The sequence below is a fragment of the Sapajus apella genome, unplaced genomic scaffold (genome assembly GCF_009761245.1).
Source record: "Sapajus apella isolate SASKATOON/1434 unplaced genomic scaffold, GSC_monkey_1.0 scaffold73, whole genome shotgun sequence".
NCBI lineage: Eukaryota > Metazoa > Chordata > Mammalia > Primates > Cebidae > Sapajus > Sapajus apella.
In genome coordinates, this window is record NW_022437013.1 from 5374825 (window position 1) to 5399496 (window position 24672).

The 24672-nt window shown below is 40.1% G+C and overlaps 1 protein-coding gene across 11 annotated transcripts in view; it reads right to left on the reverse strand.

Annotated features, from left to right (window-relative positions):
* Positions 1-24672, reverse strand: part of TMEM164 (transmembrane protein 164) — a 169117-nt gene that overhangs the window by 114710 nt on the left and 29735 nt on the right. Inside the window, exon 1 of one of the 11 annotated variants that reach the window (XM_032250950.1) lies at positions 10549-19718. The exons of 9 other annotated variants lie outside the window; for them this stretch is intronic. In XM_032250950.1, coding sequence (XP_032106841.1) covers positions 10549-10570 — 22 coding nt within the window. In that variant the 5' untranslated portion in view covers positions 10571-19718. Of the gene's footprint in view, positions 1-10548; positions 19719-24672 lie in introns of those variants that run through there. One more of the 11 variants, XM_032250953.1, reaches the window with a different exon arrangement.

Consider the following 24672-nt stretch of genomic DNA (forward strand, 5'->3'; position numbering starts at 1 on the left):
ACACACACATACACACAAATGATAACTCTATGAGGTAATGAATGTGTTATCTTGACTGTGGTGATTTACATATATATAATCATTAAGTTGTAAACTTCAAATATTTACATTAAAAATACCCGAAGTAGAAAAAAAAACTCAACAATAAAAAGACAAATAACCTTGAATACATATCTCTCCAAAGAAAATATACCGGTAGTTATCATATACATGAAAAGATGTTCAATGTAATTAGTCATCAGGGAAATGCAAACCAAATCCACAATGAGATGACACTTCATACCCACTAGCATGGCTAAAATAAAAAAGGCAATCACAAGTGTTCATGAGGATGTTGGGAAATTGGAACCCTTATATACCGTTGGTAGGGATGTAAAATAGTGCTGCCACTTTAGAAAAACAGTCTGGCAGCTCCCTGAGATGTTAAACATAGAGTTATCATATGACTCAGCAATTCCACTACTATACCTGAGGGAAATGAAAACCTATGTCCAAGGGAAATAATAACCTATATCCACCTGAAAACTTATACACAGATGTTCATAAAAGTATTATCTGTAATTCAAAAGGCAGAAACAACACAAATGCTTACCAACAGACAAATGGATACAAAATAATGTAGCACATCCTTAACAATGGAATATTCATTGGCCATAAAAATAAGTGAAGTACTGATATATGCTAAACACATATGCATCTTAAAAACATACTAAGTAAAAGAAGACAGCGGAAAAGGCCACATATTATAATGACTCCATTTATGTGAAATGTCCAGAACAGATATAAGTCTATAGAAACAGAAAATAGATTAACCACTGCTTAGGGCTGGTGAGTGGGGGAAAGGTAGGGAGGGAGGTGAGCTAAATGGTATAGAGTTATTTTTTGGGTGATGAAAATGTTCTAAAACTGACTGTGGTGGTAGCTGCATGTATATGTGAATATACTAAAAAAAAATTCAATTGTACACTTTAAATGAGTGAAGTATATGGTACACGATTATAACCCAATAAAGCTGTTTTAAAAGCAAACTTTGGATAGCTCCTATTGCTTGGCAAATAAAAGTCCAAACTCCAAACTCTTTAATTGGGCATTCAACTCCCTCCCCTCCTGCCTCATGACTGGACCCCCAACCAGCATCATTGCTCACTACTCCCTTTTACATGCTTTTCTATCCAACCTAGATGAATTATTCACCATTACCCATATACCTCTTGTGGTTTCCTATCTGTCTTTCCTCTTTCTATTCCTTCCCCGTGAAATTTTCTCCTCCTGACTCATCTTCACATGTTAATATTCTACCACAAAGCCCAGTTCAAATGCTCCCTCCTATGCAAACCCTTCCCTGTTCTTCAACCCTCACATAGTAGGCACTCAAAACACTATTTACTGAAAGAATGAAGGTAAGTAGTTCTCCCATATGATGGCTGTCAGTAACATAAGATAATCCTCCCAAAGCCACAACTTTAATTCTTTATTCCTTTCCTGGTCACAGCAGCAGTTTGCTACTTCAGGACCCTTATTAAGTCCCTGAGGACAGTCCCAAACTGGTACCCTCTGCTTCTCCCAAAATCCTACCCCTGATGAAGAAAGTAGACATTAACATTACGCCAGGGCCGCCGAGTACAGTTGTGTAGGTTGTGCACTGCACAACCCTAGTGGCGCCATTCAATTATAGTCTATGTGAATGGCACCCTCTCCTAGGGTTGTGCAGTGCATAGCCATTCGTGGTGGCCCTGCTTGGAAATATTCCTAGTGTTTGAGAACAAAGTCCACAAGAACACTCAATGACAGAATCATTAACTATATTGTTGTTGAAAAGAGGGCAATTTAAAAATCTTGTCAAGAAAGAAGCAACTCAAGAGAATAGCATGTTCACAGCACACAAACAGCATCTGCATGGAATTGAAAACAGGAATATCCAAGAGAAAAATTGTTACTGATGTTTCTCCAGCAGTGGAGACATAACAGGACACACATTCTGGTCACACTACAAAGCTATGACAGACATGCAAAAAGGGACAGTTTTCCATGGACTACCAAAGCCTACATGGTCTTGTTCATGAGACTTTTCAACTCCATTAGATTCTGACTTTAGGTTATAGAACAAGCCCTGTTTAATTTGGCTTCAGGTACCTTGATATCAGAAAGGGCTGATACACACAAGTATACTCATGTCTATAAAGGTATCTCTCTCATCATCAATCGACTTATCAGCCTGGTGGTTTATTAAGAAGTATTTTGTAAGGTTGGGGAGTGTGGCTCAGTCCACTAGAAACCAACAGCCCTGGGTAAGCTGATAAAAATTAGGCTTTAAACCTATAAACCAAGTTGCACATATAGGACCCGTGTCAACTCCACCAAGGCACAGACACCCTCAAGTTCAGCCAGAGCAGCCGGCCAATGAGCCGCTCAACTCAAAATTGCAACCCATGATGCAGGACACTCCAAAATGGAGAGCCATAAAGGACTGGACATATTGGTAGTGATGACAGGTGAGCTGGTGGTTGAGTTCAAGAGTACCAGACGTTGGGTTTGTTTCTTTTTGTTCCCCACTCCAGTTCAGTTCAGCCTCCCACTTTCATATTTGCTCTTCCTGGAATATTTCACTTCCTCTGCCTCCTCTAGAGATTTCCTGGATAACTTACACAAACTAAGCATTCCTTTTTTGAACTCCATTGGTATTTGTCGGTACTATACACTAATCATTTATTAGTCTCATATTGTTGTCAGTAACAATAATAGCAGTAGTTATTCCTTATTTCAGTGCTTAGAAGTTACCTGGTTACGTTGACTGCAGTCAACGTCTTACATGTATTAGTTCATGTATTTTTCATAGCACTCCTATTATGTAAGACATATTATTTTCCTCCTGTTTGCATACGAGGAAACTGAGCTACAGAAAGGTTAAATACATTGCCTAAGGTGACACAACTAATAAGTGAGTCAAAGAGTCAGGCCTGGAACCCAGAACTATCTGATTCCAGAGGTCATGTTTGTTGCCAATACTACCTTTTGTCTCCACCATAAGATAATTTGTCTTTTCTGGCGTTCCCTCTGCCCCCACTCCACACAGTGGCTAACATACCATCAGACCTATAAAAGTCATCCAGAACACATGCACACATCTACCTCTGCTCCCCATCCAGAGCCCAGCCCAGGACATAAGCTGGAAGAAAAGGGAAGAGGGTGTAGTTAGCATGAAGAGGCTTGACGTTTCAGGGAGCCACAGGAGTCCTCTTCCTCTGACCCATTTAAGAGAGGATCATGCTGCTCCTTGACTTCAATCCCAGAAAAATATTTAGAAGAGGATGACCTGGTTACCTTGAAACTTGTCAAGAAAACTCTGAAGTAACAGAGCCTAGGCCAACCCAGGGGAGGGATGGATGGTATCCATTTCCCTGAAGGAAGGAAATCAGTTGTGTCAGAGTCAAAGCCACATGGGACAGCTAGTGTTTGCACTGCTCCACCACCAATGAACTCCATGACTATAGCCAAAGTTGGGGTTTTTATGAGGGTGGGGCAGAGGTGTATTTTTTTAAATAAAGTATTTGTTACATCTCCTTAAACCTCGGTTTTCTCAACGTTTAAAAACAGAATAAGAATACCTACCACTTGCAGTGTTTCTAAGGCATAAAATGAGAATGTTATAAAAACACCTATTTCCTTATGCCTGCATCAGTTTATTCTTCCTGAGGTTCTGAGCACACAGTGACGCAGGACATAATTCCAGTCTGCGAGAAGCTCACAGTCCAGCTAACAAAGGTCCTCTACAGCACCCTGTCAACCAGTAATAAAGCTGGCTGGTGAGTTACCCTAACTCTCAGCAAGGCATTTTATCAGAGGAAAATTTTGGTGGGAAAGAAGGCAAATGCTATTGGCAAGAGTAAGGATTGTGGGTTATGTCTTTGCTTCCCTGTCTTTGCTGCAAATCTCCCATCCACACCTTTGTATTAAAAAATTGGGAAAGGGGACTCCATTAATTACTGTTTTAAAAAATGATGCAGGTAAATGCTGTTCTTTTCCTTCACAATACATATCACCATTTCTCATTTATATTTAGCTATGTTTTCATTAAATGCTGATCTTCCCTGTTGACCATAAGCTCCTGGAGAGCAGGAGCTGTGTGATGGTCCTCATTGTAGGTCCAGAACTTAACACAGTGCCTGGAACATACAAGATGCTCATCAGGTACTTTCTGAATGAATAAATGAAACAAGATGTCTCTATACAATATGGATAGACTTGGTTACCTAAGCAAAAGCCATTTTAGAACATTCAAGCCTTGTTTATGCATTCAGTAATTCTCAAGATTTCCAAGAATCTGGTAAAAGCAGTTTGTTTCTGGGGAGAATAACTAGTGAATTAGGTAGGGATCAGAGGTTGGAGGGAATCATATATGTATGCTATTCTATTTCTTTAAAATTGTATGAAGTTTTAAATAACAACAAAACATAAATATACCAGATACAATGGATCTGCTCTATTTGAAGCCCAAACAAACAAACAAAAAGTCCAAGAGTTTCCATAGGAAAGTAAAATCTTGGAGGGAAGGGGGGATTGTGCCCTTGTGTGACTAAGATCCTAAGAATAAGGGGTTCTTAAGAATGAGGTTGATTTATATGTACTAACATGGAAAGATGACTAAGATATTAAGGAGAAAAAAAGTACAAACATTGTTGAATGATCCCATTTTTAGATAAAAACATAAAATGTTTAGCATATGCAGAGATAAAAATGAGAAGGAAAAACATGCTTCCAGTGGATATGTCTGGGAGACTGACTTCTACGGGACTTTTAATGGCTATGTGTCATATTCCTATAATGTTCTGGGTTTTAATCATGAACATGTGTTGCTTTTATGTTAGAAAAACAGTATTAAAATATAAATATGTAGCAGAGTTAGGTAACTCTGCTAATCACCTGGGGCATGAGAATGGAGTTGGCTGGAAGTTGGGCCAGGTTCGAAAACCTAGAAAGCGCTGTCCAAACCATACTGGGGAATGAAGCAGCTGTTCCTCCACACAAATAACCCTTCTTAAAGCAACTGGAAAGATTTCCTTTAATCTCTGAGACTGCATCAAGCCACTGTTACAGTCCAGAAGCCAAGCCAGCTGTATAATTGGATTTTCTTTTTTAAAGGAAGTTACCTCTCTTTTGTATGTAACAGTAATGAAGGGGGCGGGGGTCCATGTCACAGTGAGCCTCTTTAACTTCTTAAGCTTGCTTCTCTCTTCTAGGCAGGTAAAACTAAGGTACAGAAAAGTTGATTCTATTTCCTTCGCCTGGCTCAAACAGCCCAGAACCAAGCTGTTTGAATTTGCTGTAAAACTCACTGGTTCTAAATCCTGAATGCACATTAGACTCACGTAGGCAGTTTATTGTTTCATAAAAGAAAAAAAAAAATCCTGGGGCCTGCTCCTCAAGATCCCTACTCAACTGGTTGGGCCTGGGGCCTGGACATCAATATTTTAAAGTGCCCCAGCCGATTTCAATGTACAGCCAGGTTTGCAAATCACTGTTCTACCCACTGCTTAATACTCCAGTAACCTTAGAGAAAGGGACCTTAGTCACCATGTTTATTTTTTAATTTTATTTTATTATTATTATTATTGGCGAGGCAGTCTTGCTTTGTCACCCAGGCTGGAGAGCAATGGCACGATCTCAGCTAACTCCAACTTCCATCTCCCGGGTTCAAACGATTCCTCCACCTCAGCCTCCTGAGTAGGTGGGATTACAGGCACCCACCATCATGCCTGGGTAATTTTTGTATTTGTGTAGACAGGATTTCCCCATGTTGGCCAGGCTGGTCTTGAACTTCTAACCTCAGATGATCCGCCCGCCTCGACCTTCCAAAGTGCTGAGATTACAGGTGTGAGCCACCATGCCTGGCCCTTAGTCACCATTTAAGAAAATTTCTTTAGGTTGTATATTCTCCTCAAAGGCAGGGAAGCCGAAAAAGCCTGTAACCAAAACAACAAGCTGGGAGCACAAAGAGATAGGTCTTCTGTGATTTGAAACCAAAGGAAGCAGAAGAGAAAAAGCATAGGTCTGAAAGCAGGTACTGAAAAATGGAAAGAAACTAGATAACAAAGGCATCCTGTCTGAGAAAGTTCCCAAATGTTAGTACACCAAACTTCTGTTCCAACTCCCAAACTAGGTGCCTTGATACAGATGCCCTAACAGCTGAAAGCAACACTGAATTAGCAATTAAACCCTTAAAAACGTGCTTTCTTCCTAATGGAACTTCTGGGGGAAATGAAAATGTCTGCTTTTGTGGAGGTTACAAACCAGTTTTTTTTTTTTTCTTCCAAGTCCACTCTCTCCTCTCGACATGTACCTGACCCAATTGCAAAGCAGGATGACAATGAAACATGAATTCCTCATGTGCTTGGATTTTCAAAATGGGTTCTTCCTCTGTATGTGCTCTGACCCTGGAGCCTGGGTTTTGTTCCCAACCAGGGAAGCACTGAGATGAATAAAAGCGCTGGGGACGCTGCAAATTGAAAGCCACAGAGTTGGCCTTTGGTTCTTTTTTCTCAAGCAAGGGCTATTCTAAAAAGCAGACATCAAAAGGAAAATTCAGCCTGAGATGAGCTGAAATTGGACAAAATGTGATGAGGCACAAATGAAACAAAAAAAGAAAGGAAAAAGGGCCTTTCTGTACCAGAAGAGGCTCTTTTCTGAAAACTGTCTCAAATTACAGTGCTTTCCACATTTGGTTCACACCAGGAAGGGTCGTATCATACCTAGCATGAAAAAGCGTTTTGCCACATTATGAGGAGAATTTAAGACAGATGCAAATGGCCCAGAGTTTGGTGGTTTGGCAGTCACAAGGAGGAAAGAAATGTGTGACTCCAAGGAGAGACACTCTATACTCATTTGGTTCCCTCAGCCCAGAAAGACAAAGGGGAGTTTATTGAGAGTGATATACTAAGAAGGGGCACACAAGCAAATCTGTGATGGAGCAAAGTGTTGATGGTTTGAAGGAAGACATGCATTACCTTTTCTTAAAGGTGTTCAATGAATTTCCTTTATTATTCATTATATTGACCAACCAGCCTCTAAGGACTTTGGGCAACCCAATGGAAGGCTCTCAAAGGCCTATGAGTTTAGCTTTTGGGCTTATCATGGTTTTAATTAGCCACTTGCCAGCTGTTTTCTTCACCACAGGGAGAAAATAGCCATTCTGATGTGGGACTCCTGAAGTGTGTCCTACTGAAAGCCAAGTGGAGAACTGAGCTATGTCATCCTCTCCATCCAGTCATGTACCTACCACAAAAATCCAGCCCTCCGTCCCAGGTTTACACATGGAAAACCACTGCTTTTCCGTCTTCTCCAGGGGTCTACAGATATTTCCTCCTTGCATGTCATTAGATGGGTCTTCCTGTTGAATGCCTTTGAATTTTACTAAGATGATCCATTAGGACAGAGGTCCCCAAGACCGAAGCCACAGAATGGTACCGATTCCATGTTCTATTAGGAACCATGCCGCACAGGAGATGAATCATGGATGAGTAAGCATCACTGCTTCAGCTCCACCTCCTGTTAGATCAGTGACAGCATTAAATTCTCATAGGAGCACAAATCCCATTGTGAACTGCACATGAGAGAGGTCAAGGTTGCATGCTCTGGATCTAGGTTGCATGCTCCTTATGAGAATCTAATGCCTGATGATCTGAAGTGGAACAGTTTCATCCCGAAACTATCCTCCCCCACCCCCTGGCTCAGTCCATGGAAAAGTTATCTCTCACAAAACCTGTCCCTGCTGCCAAAAAGGTTAGAGACTGCTGCAGTAGGCTGTATGCCCTTTAATCCAGTCTTATGAAAGATTCCATTCTATTCTGAGCAGCAGAAACCCCCCGAGAGCCACAGTGAAAAGGCAAATAACATTAGGCACCAGGTATTCAAGGTACTATGCAATTAATAGCTGAGGCAGGGCTCCAAATCAAATGATCTAAAGGCCCTTATATCTCTATAAGAACTACATAGAACTACTACTACTACTACTACTAATATTAACAACAACAACGACAACATTTATCAAACCACATGCTTATCAATTAAATGCTAAATGGTATAGAAAACTCTAAATGGTATTTTAACACACTAGCAGAGTGATTTTAGCAAATTGCATAATCAAGAAATACCCACTGAGCAGTCAGTTATGTTCTACACTCTGTACAGCTGTGGAATCCCAGAATAATGAACAGCCATCTGTTATGTCTAAATTCCATAAGCAGCACATGGGTAAGCTGTACTCCCTTAGCTCCTCCTCCAGGCCCAGCAAAAATGATCCAAATCTAAATTACAGAAGGTATGTTCTGTATTACTTCACTCTCCTATTTCCCTCTATATATCACCAGTAGTGACCATGATCAAATTATTTGAGACTGCCACAAATAATCCCCAGGGTAAGTTATTCCAATGCATTCAGAGATTATTTATAGAAATGTATACTTATGGAAGAAAATACCATGGGCTGGGAGTCAGAAGCCCTAAGTTCTAATTCCAAAACAGCTGCTAACTATGGACTTGGACAAAAACTTGGCCCCTCTAAATCTCAGAGTCCACATCTGTAAAAGAGGGTGGGAATCCCTGGACAAGATCATTCATTCACCGGCCATATCATTATTAAGAACGTACTACTTGCCAGATACTATACTAAATGCTAGGGACATTACAGTGAGTAACATAGACATGGTCTTTGCTTCTGTGGAGTATTCAGTCTGGCAGGAAGGAAGATAAATGACATAAAGCATACAAATCACTCTATAATAAAAACTGTGATCAGAGTTTTGAGAGCTGTAACACAAAATAGCGGTGAGAAGGGGTGGGCAGGAGAAGAACGCTCCAGGCAGAGGGAAGAGCATAACTAAAGCCTTAAATGGCCCAGAGGTTACAAAGATGTGTTCTGGGAACTTGAAGTAGTTCTTTTTGCCCTGGATAGTATAGAGTGCCAGAGGAAACATGGTAAGAAATGATACTGGAGCGATGAGCAGAAGTCAGATCACAGAAAGCCTAGGAGGCCTAGAAAAGTTTGAATTGTTCCCTCCAACAATAAATCCCTATGATGCTGCTCAGAGAATGAAGCTGGGATGTATGCCTAGGATCACGGGTTTGAACTCTGAGGCTTTACCCATCAAAAATACTTTTAGGCATTCTGGTAAGGAGCTGTAGGGTTGTACTTTACTCCACTTCACATTAAATAGGCTTTTGCCAGCTGGTCTGGGAACCTGAACCACAAGAAGAAAATTGTGTCCTTGGGAAAGTGCAATCTGAATTCTAAATAGATTTCCAAAGAAACTTTTGGAACAAAATCCATTCAATGCTTGTTGGGGAATATCGGGAAAGCAATGAAACAGAGGACCCTGCTTTACTCCATAGAGACAGTGTTTGAAAAAAGACTGAACACTATAACCAGACCAGAGACTATAGAGCCAGATTCTTAAAATAAACACAATATCCTCATTTTGATTAGTAGGGTTATATATAGGCACAACCACTGAATGACATTATGCAGTTCCTATTATATATTTAAATTACCACAAAACCCTAAATATGTTGGGATGACTAGCTATTTTCACTCTAAAGAAAGACAATGCAGAAACGGAGAAGGTGGTCTCTTTAGAAGGAAACACGGATGTGAGTCAATTCTGTAACTAAACACAATCTTCCTGTGTCTCTGCCCAATCAACTCTAAATTATTCAGGCATTAATTCAACAAATATTTGCGTGTTAAGAGTCATCCAATTTAGCAGGCTGGCATCTCCATTTTTCTTCACTTTCCTTTCAATAGAGAGCCTTTAACTATCTGCACTTAGAAAAATACCTTCTGACACCTTGAATGCCCCACTTTCCTCTCCTCAGCCACTCACTTGCTCTACAAATAGTGAGTGAAAGAGAAATGTTGGTAATTTCCTAGAGCTACCCTCCAAATCCCCTCAGGCCATTTTACAGAGTAGTCTTTTATAAAGTTGAGTGCACATAAATACCACCTGGAGGTGGGTGAGTTAAAATTCATATTTCTGAGCTAATTCTGTCCCCTACCCCAATATCTGGACTCAACAGGTCTAGGATAGGACCCAGGAATTAGCATTTTTTCCTTCAACGCATTCAAGGTAGAAGGAATCCACATTTTTAATAAGCACACATGGTGACTCTGATGCAAGCAGGTCAGGAACCACACCCTGAGAAATCCCACTGTGGATATTTTGGCTTGCTTAGTACCAAATCCTGAACAAAGAATGGTTGCTAGGGGTCCAACCTTAAACTCAGCCAACAAGAAAGCTAGGTGGCACCGACAAATAGTGGGTACAATAGATGGGGGAGGAAAATGGCATCCTAGTTAACTGCCCCCAACTCTATTTTAGCTTTTTAAAAGATCTCATATTTTGACTTAAATCAAGCAAATGGCATTGCTGTTCTAGCAATCTCCTAGTGACACCGGATAAGAAACTCAAACAGGCAGCATAAAGGAAGGCATACAAATAAGAGAACAAACAATGTTAATTTGGTTGGCCCCATCCCAACTTTTTCCAGCCTCCTTACCTCTCCTGCTAGTTGTTTCCATTTCTGTGACTGGATGCTGCTGTGGCAGGGAAGAGAGGCCAGGGTGGGGCAGTCTTCTATCATTTGCATTAATGCTTTCCTCTATTATATGAATAATCAAGAGTTGACTGGAAAGAGGAATAAGCAAAAGGCAAATACTCTACTGAGAGGTTAAATAGGATAAAGAAGGCCCCCTGTTGGTTGAGAGCTCTGAAGTGATAAATGAACAGTCAGGATCCCTGCCTCTTTTCATTCTCACTGTTTGCCAGGAACAGGGATTCAAAGCCCATAACGTCAGCACTGAGCTTGAGAGAAATAATCAGGTATCTGTGTTTTTCCACTGTTCCCCGTAATACCTAGAATAGTCAGCACTTCATGTTAACCTTAAATGTCAACCAACTGTTGTTGACTCAACCCAGAAGTCTATTGTAAAGGTAGGGGCCTAGATCTGGTCTGATAATTTCCACTGTGAGAAAACAGAGTCTCATTCAAGCTGGCTCAAGAAAAGGGAGGTTTGTGGAAAGAATACAGGTATCCCATTCGAATCCTAGGGTAGGATAAAGCTGGGCCTCAAGAGAACTGGAAGGTGGTTCTGGTTTCATGGTGTCTGTAGGAAACAGTTCTTCTGTCTCTCAGGGCATCTCTTTTCCTCCCTTGCAAGGTCCCTCTGTATGTTCATGGTTTCTGTCCCTTCACCACACTAGCTAGGACATTGACTGCCATGACTGCTCCACTCCCCATCTTCTTTTGGCTGTTTTCACAGTTGCAAACTGCCTTAGACTCTCAGCTTCCCAATTCTAATTTCCTAGGAGAGGAATATGAAAGACCCAGCTCTCAGCTCATCAAGCCCATGTTACCTGCTAGGTGACAGATGGGCTGTCTTGGTGACAGGTGGCCACTCTTAGTCCAATCAACCTAAGCCAGGGAAGCAGGGTCTCTGGCACAGTTCATGGCCACTGGCAGCTAGCACAGCTGGCATAGAGTGGTTTGCCTGGGATACGGACCAAAAGGCACAGTAAAATACATATGATATAAGCCTGATCTTTAGCATGTAATTTGAAAGATAATGACATGTCCATTCATGAGCTTCACATACCCATAATCTTTCTTACAAAGGATATTACCTGACCTCAACCCTAAAAACTTAGCCCCCTTCACCCCCATTAAATTAACTTCTTTAAACTGCTAAAAGAATCTAAATACGTCATATTACAGAGGAATCACCATTCTGCCAGCTCCCTGGGGTAAAGAGGGAAGGGGAAGAGAGTATAAAGCAGACAAATCCTGATAAACTGATATCATTGGCCTTTAGCCCATCTCTCTGCAAGCATTCAGTCAGTTTGCTTTACACCCTGTGATCATCTTAGCCTCCTCTAAGTTTCTCCAAGTGCCATGGGAGGTCAGTGTTCAATGTTAACTAGAACAAGGCAAGCAGCATCACAAACCAACAGATGGCAATTGAGAGCTTATCATTCTTGGATTATTTCATTCCCTGGAGTGATACATGCCAGAGAGTAAAGCAAGCTATTTTGACAGCAACCTAACAACAGCTGTCTTCTTCCACTTCTCGGCTAACTCATCCCCTAGATAACCTTCTTTTCTCTCATCAATTCCCTGTTGCAACAATAATAAATGCCACACCTGATAGATTCATTAAGCACTTTCCTAGTGACAAGTACCTAGGACAGAGGAGAAAACAAAGAAACTGGCTACCACTGAAAATTGACCTATTGGGCCAGGCATGTCGGCTCACGCCTGTAAGTCCAGCACTTTGGGAGGCCAAGGCAAGAGGATCATGTGAGCCCAGGAATTCGAGAATGGCCTGGGCAATATATTGAGACCCCCATCTGTAGAAAAAAGTTAAAAAATAATAATAATAAAGCCAGGAATGGTGGCAGCCCCAACTATCCAGCAGGCTGTGGTGGGGGGATTGCTTCAGCCCAGGACTTTAAGGTTGCAGTGAGCTATGATAGCACCACTGCACTCCAGCCTGGGTGACAGAGCAAGACTGTCTCAAAACCAAACAACAATAACAAAAAACCTGACAGATGTCACAGCAAGAAAACATGGTGGTAGCCATCTCTCAAGGAACAGATGAAGAGAAATTAAACGGTTGTTATTTCCTGGAAAACAATGTTTCCCAAACACAAAGCAGGGCCTACTGGAGATTAAGAAAGAGATTCCAAATAGGGTTTCAAAGACCAGAGCTGTAAAGCCCTAAAGACATGTGAAGGAATTTGATATGTAGTTGATAATGTAGTCTTATCTCTCAATTATCCCCGACAAGCTTAGTTTGAGTTTTCCTGTAACTGTTCCCAGTGTTCATGGATTTTCATCTTATCATTTCAGGTAAGTAAGTTAATGGTAGCCTCTGGGGGGAGAAAGTATGGTCCCTCTATTGTTGGTATCCAACAGTAGTTATCAACCTTTTTGTCCCATGTGCCACCTGTCATCACTTCTTCAAAATAGCCTTCAAAATCTCTTGCATTTCCTTCACACAAGGGATATTATGTAGCTGTTAAAAGTAATGAAGTAGAGCTATACACACTGGCATGGAAAATAGCCTATGTTATCAAGTGAAAAAAGTTTCAGATTATAAGGAATCAACTCATTTTTATTTTAAAAATGTGCAAAGAAAAAGCTCTGAAAGAATAAGCGCTGGTTGTTAATAATGATTATCTCTAGCAGATGGGTTTATGGGGGACTTTCACTTTCTATTTTTGACATTTCTCACTTGCTTAAATTTGTCTTACAACGCATGCTTTTTTGCAACCAGGAAAGGGATATTTTTAACCCCTTACAGTTTGTGGATGGGTAGTACTACCACAGCTTTAGTTTTCCATTCCAGTTTAAACAGGTTTTACAGAGGCTGGAGGGTACAGTGTAACAAAGAAGCATCCCTGGGGTTAGAAGAAAGTAGTCTACTCTGTTTACAGTAGTCACCACTCAGTAAGTAAATTCCACTAATGGGATAGAAGACAGTGTGGTACAGAGGTCAGACACATGGGCTCTAGTCCTAGCCTATTAACTTATTCTACATTTCCTTCTCTATTTACTAATAATATCTATTAATACTTAGAACACATCTATCATATGACATGCTCAACAAATAACTATTCTTATTTTTATTGAAGGAGCCAATGTGTTGTAATTGAAAATTATTTTCATTTACTTTTAGTTATGTCTAATTTAATTTAAATAGTTTCAGTATAGACACTGTGATAAATGTCTCTGTGTTAGTTTTATTCCACACCATAGGGTGTTAACATTCGGTTGCATGCTGGGAGCCCAAGGGCACTGGCTAGAAACAGTTGATTGTGTACATCTCTTCCCAACTCCTTTGTAACCTTAGTTAGGGGCCAGATTGGTAGCTTGAAATTGACCATGGAAATTGACAAATGCCATAAATCAGAGCTTTAAACATTTACCACACACTGCTGTTAACATCTGAAGACCCCTAACTGAGAATACAAACTCCAGGGGTGATATTAATCAGCAACTGAAATTTCTAATCAAAGCCTACAATCAAGAATTCCTGCAACTCAGCAACAAAAACAAACAACCCAGTTTTTTTTAAAAAAATGGGCAAAGAACTTGAACAAACATTTCTCCAAAAAAGATAAACAAATGGCTAATAAACACATGAAATAATGTTCAACATCACTAGTCATCAGGAAAAATGCAAAACAAGACCACAATGATATACTACTTCATATTGTTAGGATGGCTATAATTTGTAAAATAGAAAATAACAAGTGCTGGTGAGGATATGTAGAAATTGGAACACTTGTACATTACTGGTGGGAATGTAAAGTGGCCAGTTGCTGTGGAAAACAGTTTGGCAGTTCCTCAAAAAGCTAAACATAGAATTATCAAATGACCCAGCAATTCCACTCTTAGGTATATACATACCCAAAAGAACTGAAAACAAGGACTCAAACAAATACTTGTATGTCAACATTCATTTCAGCATTATTCACAATAGCCAAAAGGTAGAAACAACCCAAATGTCCACTGACGGATAAATAAAATGTAGTATATACATACAATGTAATATTACTCAGCCTTAAAAAAGGAACAAAGTTCTGATACATGCTACAACCTTGAAAACATTTTGCTAAGTAAAACAAGCCAGACAAATAACGAAAAATATTGTATGATTCCACTTATAATAGGTTCCTAGAATAGGCACATTTATAGAGACAGAAAAGTATAACAGTTGTTACCAGGGGCTGGGGGAGGTAAGAATTGGAAGTTATTGCTTAATGTGTACAGAGCTGCTGTTTGGTGTGATTAAAAAAAAAAAAAAAAAAAAACTGTTGGAAATAGGAGCAGAGGTTGCATAACATTCCAAATGAAATTAATGCTACTGAAGTGCACACTTAAATACGCTTAAAATGGCATATCTTGTATATGTGTATCTTAAACCACAATTTTAAAAAAATGTAGTATACAAAAACCACTGAATTATACACTTTAAGTCGGTGAATTGTATGGTATATGAATTGTATCTCAGTAAAGCTGTTCTTAAAAAAATCCCACAATCAAGCTATAGGGGAATCTTTGGGGATGATGAGAATATTCTCTATCTTGACTGGGGTGTTCATACAACTGTATTCATTTGTCAAAATTCACAGAATTGTATCATTAAAAGGTAAATTTTACTCTGTGTTAAACATACCTTAACTATTTTCTAATGCGAAAAAAGCCACACTACATGCTTCACTTCTGATCGTTTGTTCATTACAACAATTGATACTAGAAATATTTCATTAGGGAAACTTCCTAGTGTTCAAGATAGATAGATCACTTAGAAATATTCAGTTGCTCCCACTTTTGCATGAATTGGATATAAGACTCTGGTTAGCCTAACATCCTTCACCCCTTTAAAATGACACGTTAGGCTCAGGAGTCTCAACATAAGTGTCCAGAAACTTAATGGAGGACTCAGATGTGCCCTCTAATGAGAAAGTAAGCCAAATCCTACTGCTAAAATATTGTCACATCTATCTCCGGTGAACCTTTCACACAATATGGTGCTTGGCAAAAAAAAAAAAAAAAAAAAAAAAAAAAGCTGGAATGTCGCTGGGTGTACAGGTCAGGCTCTGTAACTGTCTTATGCCTGATTATCAATAAACAGTTATGTGGTGGAATTTAATCAGAATTGCTTTCACTGTAATCTACTGGTTGTGTGGGGAAAACCTATAGCCCTTACCTACCTCTAACTATTGGAGATTAATGATATCTACCAGAATAGAATCTAATGTACAGCCAAATTGGCTCAGATCTATTTACAACAAATATTTTGGAAACTTCTGTACAAACAGGGATCTGATTTGAGAATTCACTGAAGTAAAACCATGACAAAAGCAACAAAGATACAATCTACTTTTTCATTTTGGCTATACAGGCTAGTGCACGTTGGGGGTAGAGTTGTGTTTGTTACTTATTTATGAGGTAACACTATTAAAAGAATTTGTTTCACAGAAACATTTCCCATTTAATATTTGCCTGTCCACCTGTTTTATCTGAAGGGTCAGTCAAATAGGGATCCAAAAAAAGATGACACTTAGCAGTGGCATCTCATCAAATCAAGCTGAAAGTTAGGACCTCAACATTAGTGTTCAGCTGTGCCCACTAGCCTCAGTGGCAACATGGTTACTTGTTGCTAAGCCTCAGGACTTCAGCCCAAGGAGCAGGTAACCCCAGAGGGTGGCTGAGCAAAGGGAAAACGAAGTTTCAACCAAAGTAAAGACCAACAGAAGGAACTAAGGAAAGAATTCATTGTTTGCCTCCATTAAAATAAAGAGGGAAAAAAAGATTCATTCAGTTCTTTTTGCAAATCATATTACCTTGCATCTTGTCATCATGAAAAGTGATTCTGTATACAACTCCTTAAAATACAGATAGAGAAAACCTGCTGGGAACTGGCATACTGATGGAACTCATAGAGTTGCTGACTACAGCTCTGAGGTCTTAAGTCTCCAGGGACCATGACACTGGTTCCATCTCCCTGAGTATTTTATAAAAGGAACATACCCAGTCGTTCTATTAAAAAGTAAATAGGTGAACTGCTTGAAGCAAACCTATATATAAAAATCAAGATTTAACAACCAAGAAATTCAAAGGCTATAATTCATATTACCAAAGGAGTTTGTCTAAAAGGCTCTCTATGGAAATTACTTTTTGCAAGCTGCCTCTCTGCACTAAAAGTAGGATTTAACATATAGATTTGTACATAAACAATTTTTCAAGATTATCTTCTCATTCTAACAAAAGAGATAGCAACAGAGACGAGTAAATTTGGAGAGAATGCCTTAGAGTTGGCTCTTAGAAGGAAGTCCCCTTAACATTTTATTTTAATATATATGAATGAGCCAGCCCTACCTCTATTTGCTAGAATCCTCAATAGGGTAGTAGACATGGAAACACCCTTGCTCGGGGATTTTGAAGACAATGCTCCACTCCTCACCCTCTGAGCCATCCCCCACCCCCTCATTCACAGACACCACACATACCACTCTCAGAAAACCTTGCCCAGGCAGTACAGAAATCCAATATCCAGACACACTGAATCCCTAGAACACCATCGGCTAAGTGAAAGCTAGTTAGTTTTATAAGGAAAGTGATGGCATAATTGATTTCTGGTGTTATTTCTGAAGATGAAAAGATCAACTGGAAAGCTTTCCTTAAATCAGGCCAACAGAGCATCCCAGGGTGGGGGAACATGACCCCTTAAGTATGGAATACAAGGTTTCCCTCACTTAAAAACAATATCCACCCCACCGCCCTCACTCCCACACTGCGAAAAGTAGAGGCTATTTTCCTGGGAATGCACTCCTTAAAAGGCCAGCCAAAGGCTGTCATCCATTCATTCATCCATCTATCCATCCCCCATTCCTACCTTCAGACAGGAGTGAAGCCTCTCAGACAGGGTGGCAATTACTTTAGATTTCCTTGGCAAAGGCCACTCTCAAGTTTTCCTCACTCATCCAGCACCTAACAATCTTTCCTCTGTCAAGAAAATCTGTCTTATTAAATCCTTCATATCCAATGTCTCTTACCCTGAGGATAAATATCTCCAGCTTCAGGAAGGCAAAAGCAAGCAAGCTGAGGGTTGAGAAAAAAGGATGTTGGGACAATGAGCTTAACCCTGTGGTTGTTGCAAACATAAATAATTAGCTTTAATAATAACAACTACCTTTTATGGAGTCCTTACTAGGTCCCAGAAATCTTGCTGTACAGACACTCTCTAATCTTTACAATAACCATGCAAGGCAAGCGTTATTATCCCATTTTACGGACAAGTAAATTGAGGTTCAAAGAAGTTAAGAAACTTCCCCAAGCTCAAACAGCTAGCAAGTGATAGAACTAAAATTCTAGTTCAATAGTATCTGATTCCAGTAGGATCCATGTCCCTAATCCTTAAACTATACCACCACCTTCATGATCAAAAGAGAAACCAAATATAATTGATTTTTGCAAAAATATTAAGGGTGCAGCTCAAAGTAGTTTTTTTTTTTTTTAATTTCCCCTTTCCCCCACCCTCCCATGGCAAATCAAAGCAAGAATTTTTCTCCTTCTTTGAATTGGGCATTAGTGAGAAAGCTGCTTCACTATGCCAAGGGTGAAGGGCTACTCACAGTTTTCTAGTTGTCTCTCAAGCAGGAGAGAAAGTGAGGTGAAGTGGAAGAAGGTGGGGTGAAGTGTGGTGATGCCAGGTGATCTCAGGCCCACACAAGGCACTGGCCCCTGTCAATTATGAGTAAGGTGGAAGGGACACTCAGTTCTCAGTTGCAAGATCTCCTGATAACGGGAGATTTAATTGTCAGTTGTATCCCAAGGCCCCTCCTGGGTCAAGGGTTTCTGGTATGATTTAACTGGAGCACATTTTTCCAAAAGGGAGGTTGTTCCTCAGCTGGGCCATCTTCCTGAGCCAAGGGGGGTCTGGAAGGTGAGAGTACAGGTAGGGTAGAGAATGAGAGTGGCTGGGTTAGCTGGACATGTGGGGGAATCTGAGAAGACAGAGAATCCCTTTAGTAGTGTTTTTTTTTTTTCTTAAAAATGAGTCCAAAGGCTGTTCTTTAAGACTATGATAGTTAATGATTAAGTTCATGTGCTAAGGTCACAATGTAGTTGTGGAAATATAAGCAATCTAATAAATGACAGGGTGAGGGCAGTAAACAGTAGGTAGTGGGAAGAAATATTAATTAAACTTAATTGAAAGGTTCAACTTAATTGAAAGATTAAAAAAGGACATTGAAAATATTCTCCTAACAGTAAAATTAGAAATTTGCTACTCGCTCATAAAGGAAGCAGGCAAGTGAGAACAGAATGAATCAGCTCCCAGATTGTTTCTGAAGAGTCAAAGAACCATTCAAGACACACCTTTCAAGGCACCAGGGTCACAGATGGCAATTCTACCTGTGGTTAAGCAGAGGTGACTGGCCTGCCTCCCCTAACACAGGTGACCATTCTCCACAATCCCCCAACTACAAGCCCTCCACAATCCCCCAACTACAAGCCCTCCACAATATATAGTGGTGTATATCCGAACCACAGGAAGGCACACAATAACTGGAAGCTAATGCAAAAATAAATCATTTGTGTTTTCTGATGTGGCTGGGTTTTGATGGAGTTTGTGAATCACTACTGCCCAACCCTGTCCACTGAAGGAGGGGCCAATAACTCACATCCTTTCCCAGCAGCTTCATATGCCTGGCAAAGGACACCTTGCAACAACATGCTCATCTGTCACTTCTCTTTTCATGAATCTTTAATGGTTCCCTATCACCAATTGTATCATGTCCAAATGTCTCCTCTTGGTATTCCAGCTTATTGTGCTCTGCCTCTACCCTACCAATCTGTCATCATCTCCCTTTTCTTACAACAAAGACTTCCCACTGGAATCAGTTTTCTTTTTGAACCAAACTTATGGCTTCCTCTCTTTCTCTCTCTCTATGGTTCTAACAGGATCTAGACTGCCTCTCCAAAACTCCAGACAACTACAATGTCAATGTTACCATGGGTCACTATACATATCCAGCTTCTCTTAGCCATAAAAAAGAGACCATACCTATGGCTAGGCACGATGTCTCACACCTGTAATCCCAGCACTTTGGGAGGCCAAGGTGGGCAGATCACAAGGTCAGGAGTTCAAGACCAGCCTGGCCAATATGGTGAAACCACATCTCTACTACAAAATACAAAAATTAGCCAGGCATGGTGGTACATGCCTATAGTCCCAGCTATTCGGGAGGCTGAGGCAGGAGAATCACTGGAACCCAGGAGGCAGAGGTTACAGTGAGCCAAGATCACGCCACTGCACTTCAGCCTGGGTGACAGAATGAGACTCTGTCTCAAAAAAGAAAAAAAAAAGAGACCATACCTTTACCTTTAAATATTCTATATTACCCTACACTGTCCTATATGGTTATCACTAGCTACATGTGGCTATTTAAAGTATTTAAAATTAGTAAAATGAAAAAAAAATCAGTTCCTCAGTTGCAGTAACCACATACACAGTGCACAATAGCCACATGTGGCCACTGACTACAATATCAGACAGTATAGATGTAAAACATTTCCATCATCACATAAACTTCTACCAGATACACAACAGCCTAACATATGCCAAAATTGTTTTTTATCACCACTTGGAGAACTTGATGATCCAAATTTCACAAGAAAGAGTGACTAGGACTTATAGATACAGCCCATCTTAAGTAATCAGCAAAGCATCTCTTATCAGTGATCCAGTGATCCCAATCCGTTCTATAAACCTCATAGGTAATTGCAACATCAAAGTTTTTAAAAGGTCACCGGCAGCAGATCCCAGGCACCTTTCAACGTAGCTCTAGGAGGCTAATCAGCCCATTGTACGCTAAGTTCTCTGCTAAGCTCTGGGAGTCACTGCACAGATAACATTACCCAGGGCATGGACACTGGGTAATGTTATCTGTGCAGTGACTCCCAGAGCTTAGCAAAGAACTTAGCGTACAATGGGCTGATTAGGCATAAAGCCAGTACAGAGATAACCACAAAAGGGGGCAGAAAGAGATAAACACCATGAGAGAGGTACACAGTGCTATGGGGACTCAAAGGTAGAGAGATCATATCAAGTAGGAGGAACTAGGGAGGACTCCACAGAAAGGTACATTAATTCAGATAGGATTGAGCCCTAAAGAATGAGTAGAATTTTAACAGAAGGAGCCAGGAGGATGAAAGGGGGAACTGCGTGAGGAAAAGGAGAAGTGAGTTAGGGCCCAGGGTGCATTTTTGAAAAAGTGAGCCAAAGAAGAACTATGACAATTAGTGATCCCACTCATCATTCAACAATTATTTGAAACGTTTTCTCCAATCACCATAATAATCAAAGAATTACACATTAACTTAGATGCCATTTTTTTAAAAAAAATGCTTTAAAAGATTTTGCTAAGCAAGCAGAGCAACAACAACAAAAAAGATTTTGCTTTAGTGAGAATATCTGATGTTAGTGAGGATGAGGTGGAAGAGGCTTTCTCTGTCCCCACTGCTAGTGGGAATGTGCATGAGCACTACCTTTTGTTAGGTACAGTGAACTCCAAGTTTTTCTTCAAAGAATCAGTATGTCAGTATGTTCAGCTCTCTTATTCTTTAATTCTCCATTTTAAAGTTTAACTTCCTTGTAGTTTCAGTAAACAACCTTTTCCACCGGAAAATTAGAAAATTAGAAAATCAGTAGTTTATATCTGTTCCCCAGGTACCCCACTCTGTCCTGACTCATCTCAGTCATCTGCTCCGGTCATCTGCTTTGCCCTGAGTCACTCCTGGTCACCTGCTCTGACCTGTCCCATAACTGTCCTTCCCACCAAACTACCCACCCTGACACTATGGCTCATACACCTGCTCTCTTTAAAATAGCCAGTCAGAGTTAGCTTAGACTGTGCTGTCTAACCCTAGCCAATAGGGGAACGACACAGCAGTAGGGGCTACCTGTGTCCGGAATAAGAACCTCTTCCCCTTCCTTGCCTAGGTGTGCACTTGCCATTGCTATATCTGTGAGCCCCATCCTTCTATAGAAGTAAATTGCCTTGCTGAGGAAATTTATATTCGAGTGCTGCTTCTTTTGTGGCACTGAAAATTTACATATAACACTTTTTTAAAGGAAAGCAATAGTAAGCTACTTAACGACATCCATACCCCCATCCCAGTAACTCCACTTCATGGAAAATGACCTACAAAATAATCTGAAACACAAAGATTTCTACAAGAAGAAACTTTTTAAAGTTTATAACTGCAAAAAAAAAAAATATATAGCACTTTGGGAGGCCAAAGTGGGTGGATCATGTGAGATCAGAAATTCGAGATCAGCCTGGCCAACATGGTAAAACGCCATCTCTACTAAAAATACAAAAATTAGCTGACTATGGTGATTGGTAGCCTGTAGTCTCAGCTACTTGGGAGGCTAAGGCATGAGAATCCCTTGAACCGGGAAGCAGAAGTTGCAGTGAGCTGAGATCATGCCACTGCACTATAGCCTGGGTGACAGAGCAAGACTCCATCTCAAACAAACAAACAAAAACAAACCAGGCAATGACTAGGTAAATTATGATCCAGTTACAGGATGGAGTACTGCACAGCCATTAAGTTATGCTTACAAGTTTTAAATAACATAGAAAATGTTTATGAGGATGCTTTGCGAAAAAAAAATCAGGTATAAAACTGGTAATATACAGTACAGACACAAGCATGTAAAACAATATGAATAAAAGGAGGAAAATAAGGAATATATTAACATTTTTGTGGCAAGACTATGAGCAATTTTTATTTTCTATAGCAGTGTTCAGCAAACTAGGACCCACGAACCAAATGTGGCCCACTGACTGATTTGTCTATAGTTTTAGTAGAATACTGCCACACACATTATCTCACATACTGTCATTATCTGTGGCTGCTTTTGTGCTTCAATAGCAGAGTTGAGTAGTTGTGGCAGACACAGCATGGTTCACAAAGCCTAAAACATTTACTAACTGGCCCTTTACAGAAAAAGTTTGCCAAATTCTTTAGCTTCCAAATGTTCTATAATGAGTATGTCTTGCTTTTGCAATGTTTTTCTAAGAGGTCTATTTCCACATCATGAAGGGCCTTAGGAACAGCTCACCAATTCTGGATTTTAATCTGTAAGTAACTGAGAGCACCTGAAGTTTCTGAGGAGGGTAGAACATGATCTGACATGATGCCAACTAACAAAATACAGAACACCAAGTCACATAAGAAGGTGAAATTTAAACAGTACGCCAGGCAAATTCTATGATTCATCAAAACAGTTGTGATTCTGGCCCACTTCTCTTTTACAGGAGAAGGTGAGACTAAGTTCTGGCTTATTATTTTCAATCTTCCTCCTCTGAATGAACTCTATGGCATGGCCTCCCCCCAGTAGTAATGGCCAACGGAATTTTTCCCTCCAAAGAATTGGGGCGGAAGATACAAATTTGTGAGTTTTGCCTGCAGAGGCAGTTTAAAAGTTAAGGGTAGTTATTCCTATCCTCTTGAAGTCAGTCCTCCATTTTCTAAGCTTTTCCCTGTTTCCTACTTTACTTTCCTGTTCTGGAAGCATAGGGGGAAAACAGGAAGATGGTACTGGGTAAAAGGGGGGAACAGGGAAAGGCAAAAAAGGACAGATTAGAAAGTATCTGATCCTCTGCCTCAAGAGCTTTCAAGGAGCCCTTAGATCTATCCCTCAGAACCTGATGAACAAGACACTGAGACCTATCCCCAGTAAATATGGACCATCTATTTGGGTTTACCTGTAGGGAAAGGAAAGAGCTATCTTTCTAAGGGAAAGCCTCTATATCCACAAGCTTCATCTAAATGCTAGATGCCTTCACTACCACCTGCCTGATCCCTACCTCCCCAGGGGAACTACAAAATACCAGTTCATACAAATGACTGTTTACTCATTCTCTCAGGCATGTACAGAGTCAAAGGATAGAAATGGTCAGAAGTGTAGTTTCTTTTCAAATGAAACATACTACCAATCACAAAGAAGATTAATCACCTAAAGTATGAGAAATTCCAAACTGCCATCATCAGGTTTGGATGGCATGAAAACATAGTGAATAGGTCTCTGGGTTCTTTTTTTCCTTTAAAGACATGACTTTTTTCGCAATCCAACAAATTTTAGGCTGTGAATTTCATATGGGCACACTATAAAATTGAACAATTTGCATGTAAGTCTGCTAGCTTTTTTTTCTTTAATTTTATTTATACTGTCTTTTACTGGTTAGAGAGAGTGAGAGAAGAGACAGAATGCTCTGAGGTGCTCAATTATTTAACAGATCATACTTAACATTTTATATTTTAACATAAACCTGTGCCAACAATTGTTCTCATGAGCTTTCTAAACCATTAAGCTACACTGCTCTCCTTCTTCTAAATCAAATATAAGTAATTCGTTGTCATAGCAATGCTTCTTCCTACTCCCAAACAGTTCAATACACGCTTTGTTTTAGCCAGCAACTATCTGTCTACAAAAATTGGCCATAATCTTCCATCTCCTTGACAAATGTCTTATTAAATTTAGCTGTCTGGCTTTTACAGTCATCAGGAGACTGTATTTCTATAGCACTTTCTAGCACCTGTACAGCAAAGGGGCTTGCAGGACTTCTCAGGAACTGCCTGGAAGCATATCACAGCTAAGTCGCTGGGTGACAGCCAATCTCAGTAGTCATCACGACAACAATCCTTGGCATTATTATTCAGCTTTACAGTTTATATAGTGCTGTCATCCACTTTACTGTATTTGAGGTAGTACTAGATGACGCTTATATGTTTCAGTTCCCTGCATCAGGTCGGTTAACTGTACACTACTAATCAGTAGTTAGTTATGTTCTGTCCTTTATTCTCTGAGTTTTGAGTTCTGCTTTTCTACCCGTTTCACGTGGTATATATTAAGCTAATGAAGGCAATTAACTAAGATTTTGGATTGCAAAAAGAAACAACAACAGAAGCATAGGATACCATTTTGTCAGTTCTTTGTGCAATGGACCACTGATAGATACTAACTGTTTAGACAAACACACAAAGCCACACTGGAGAGTCAGAGCCAATATTAATGCTACTCCTGTATTTATAGGGCATGTT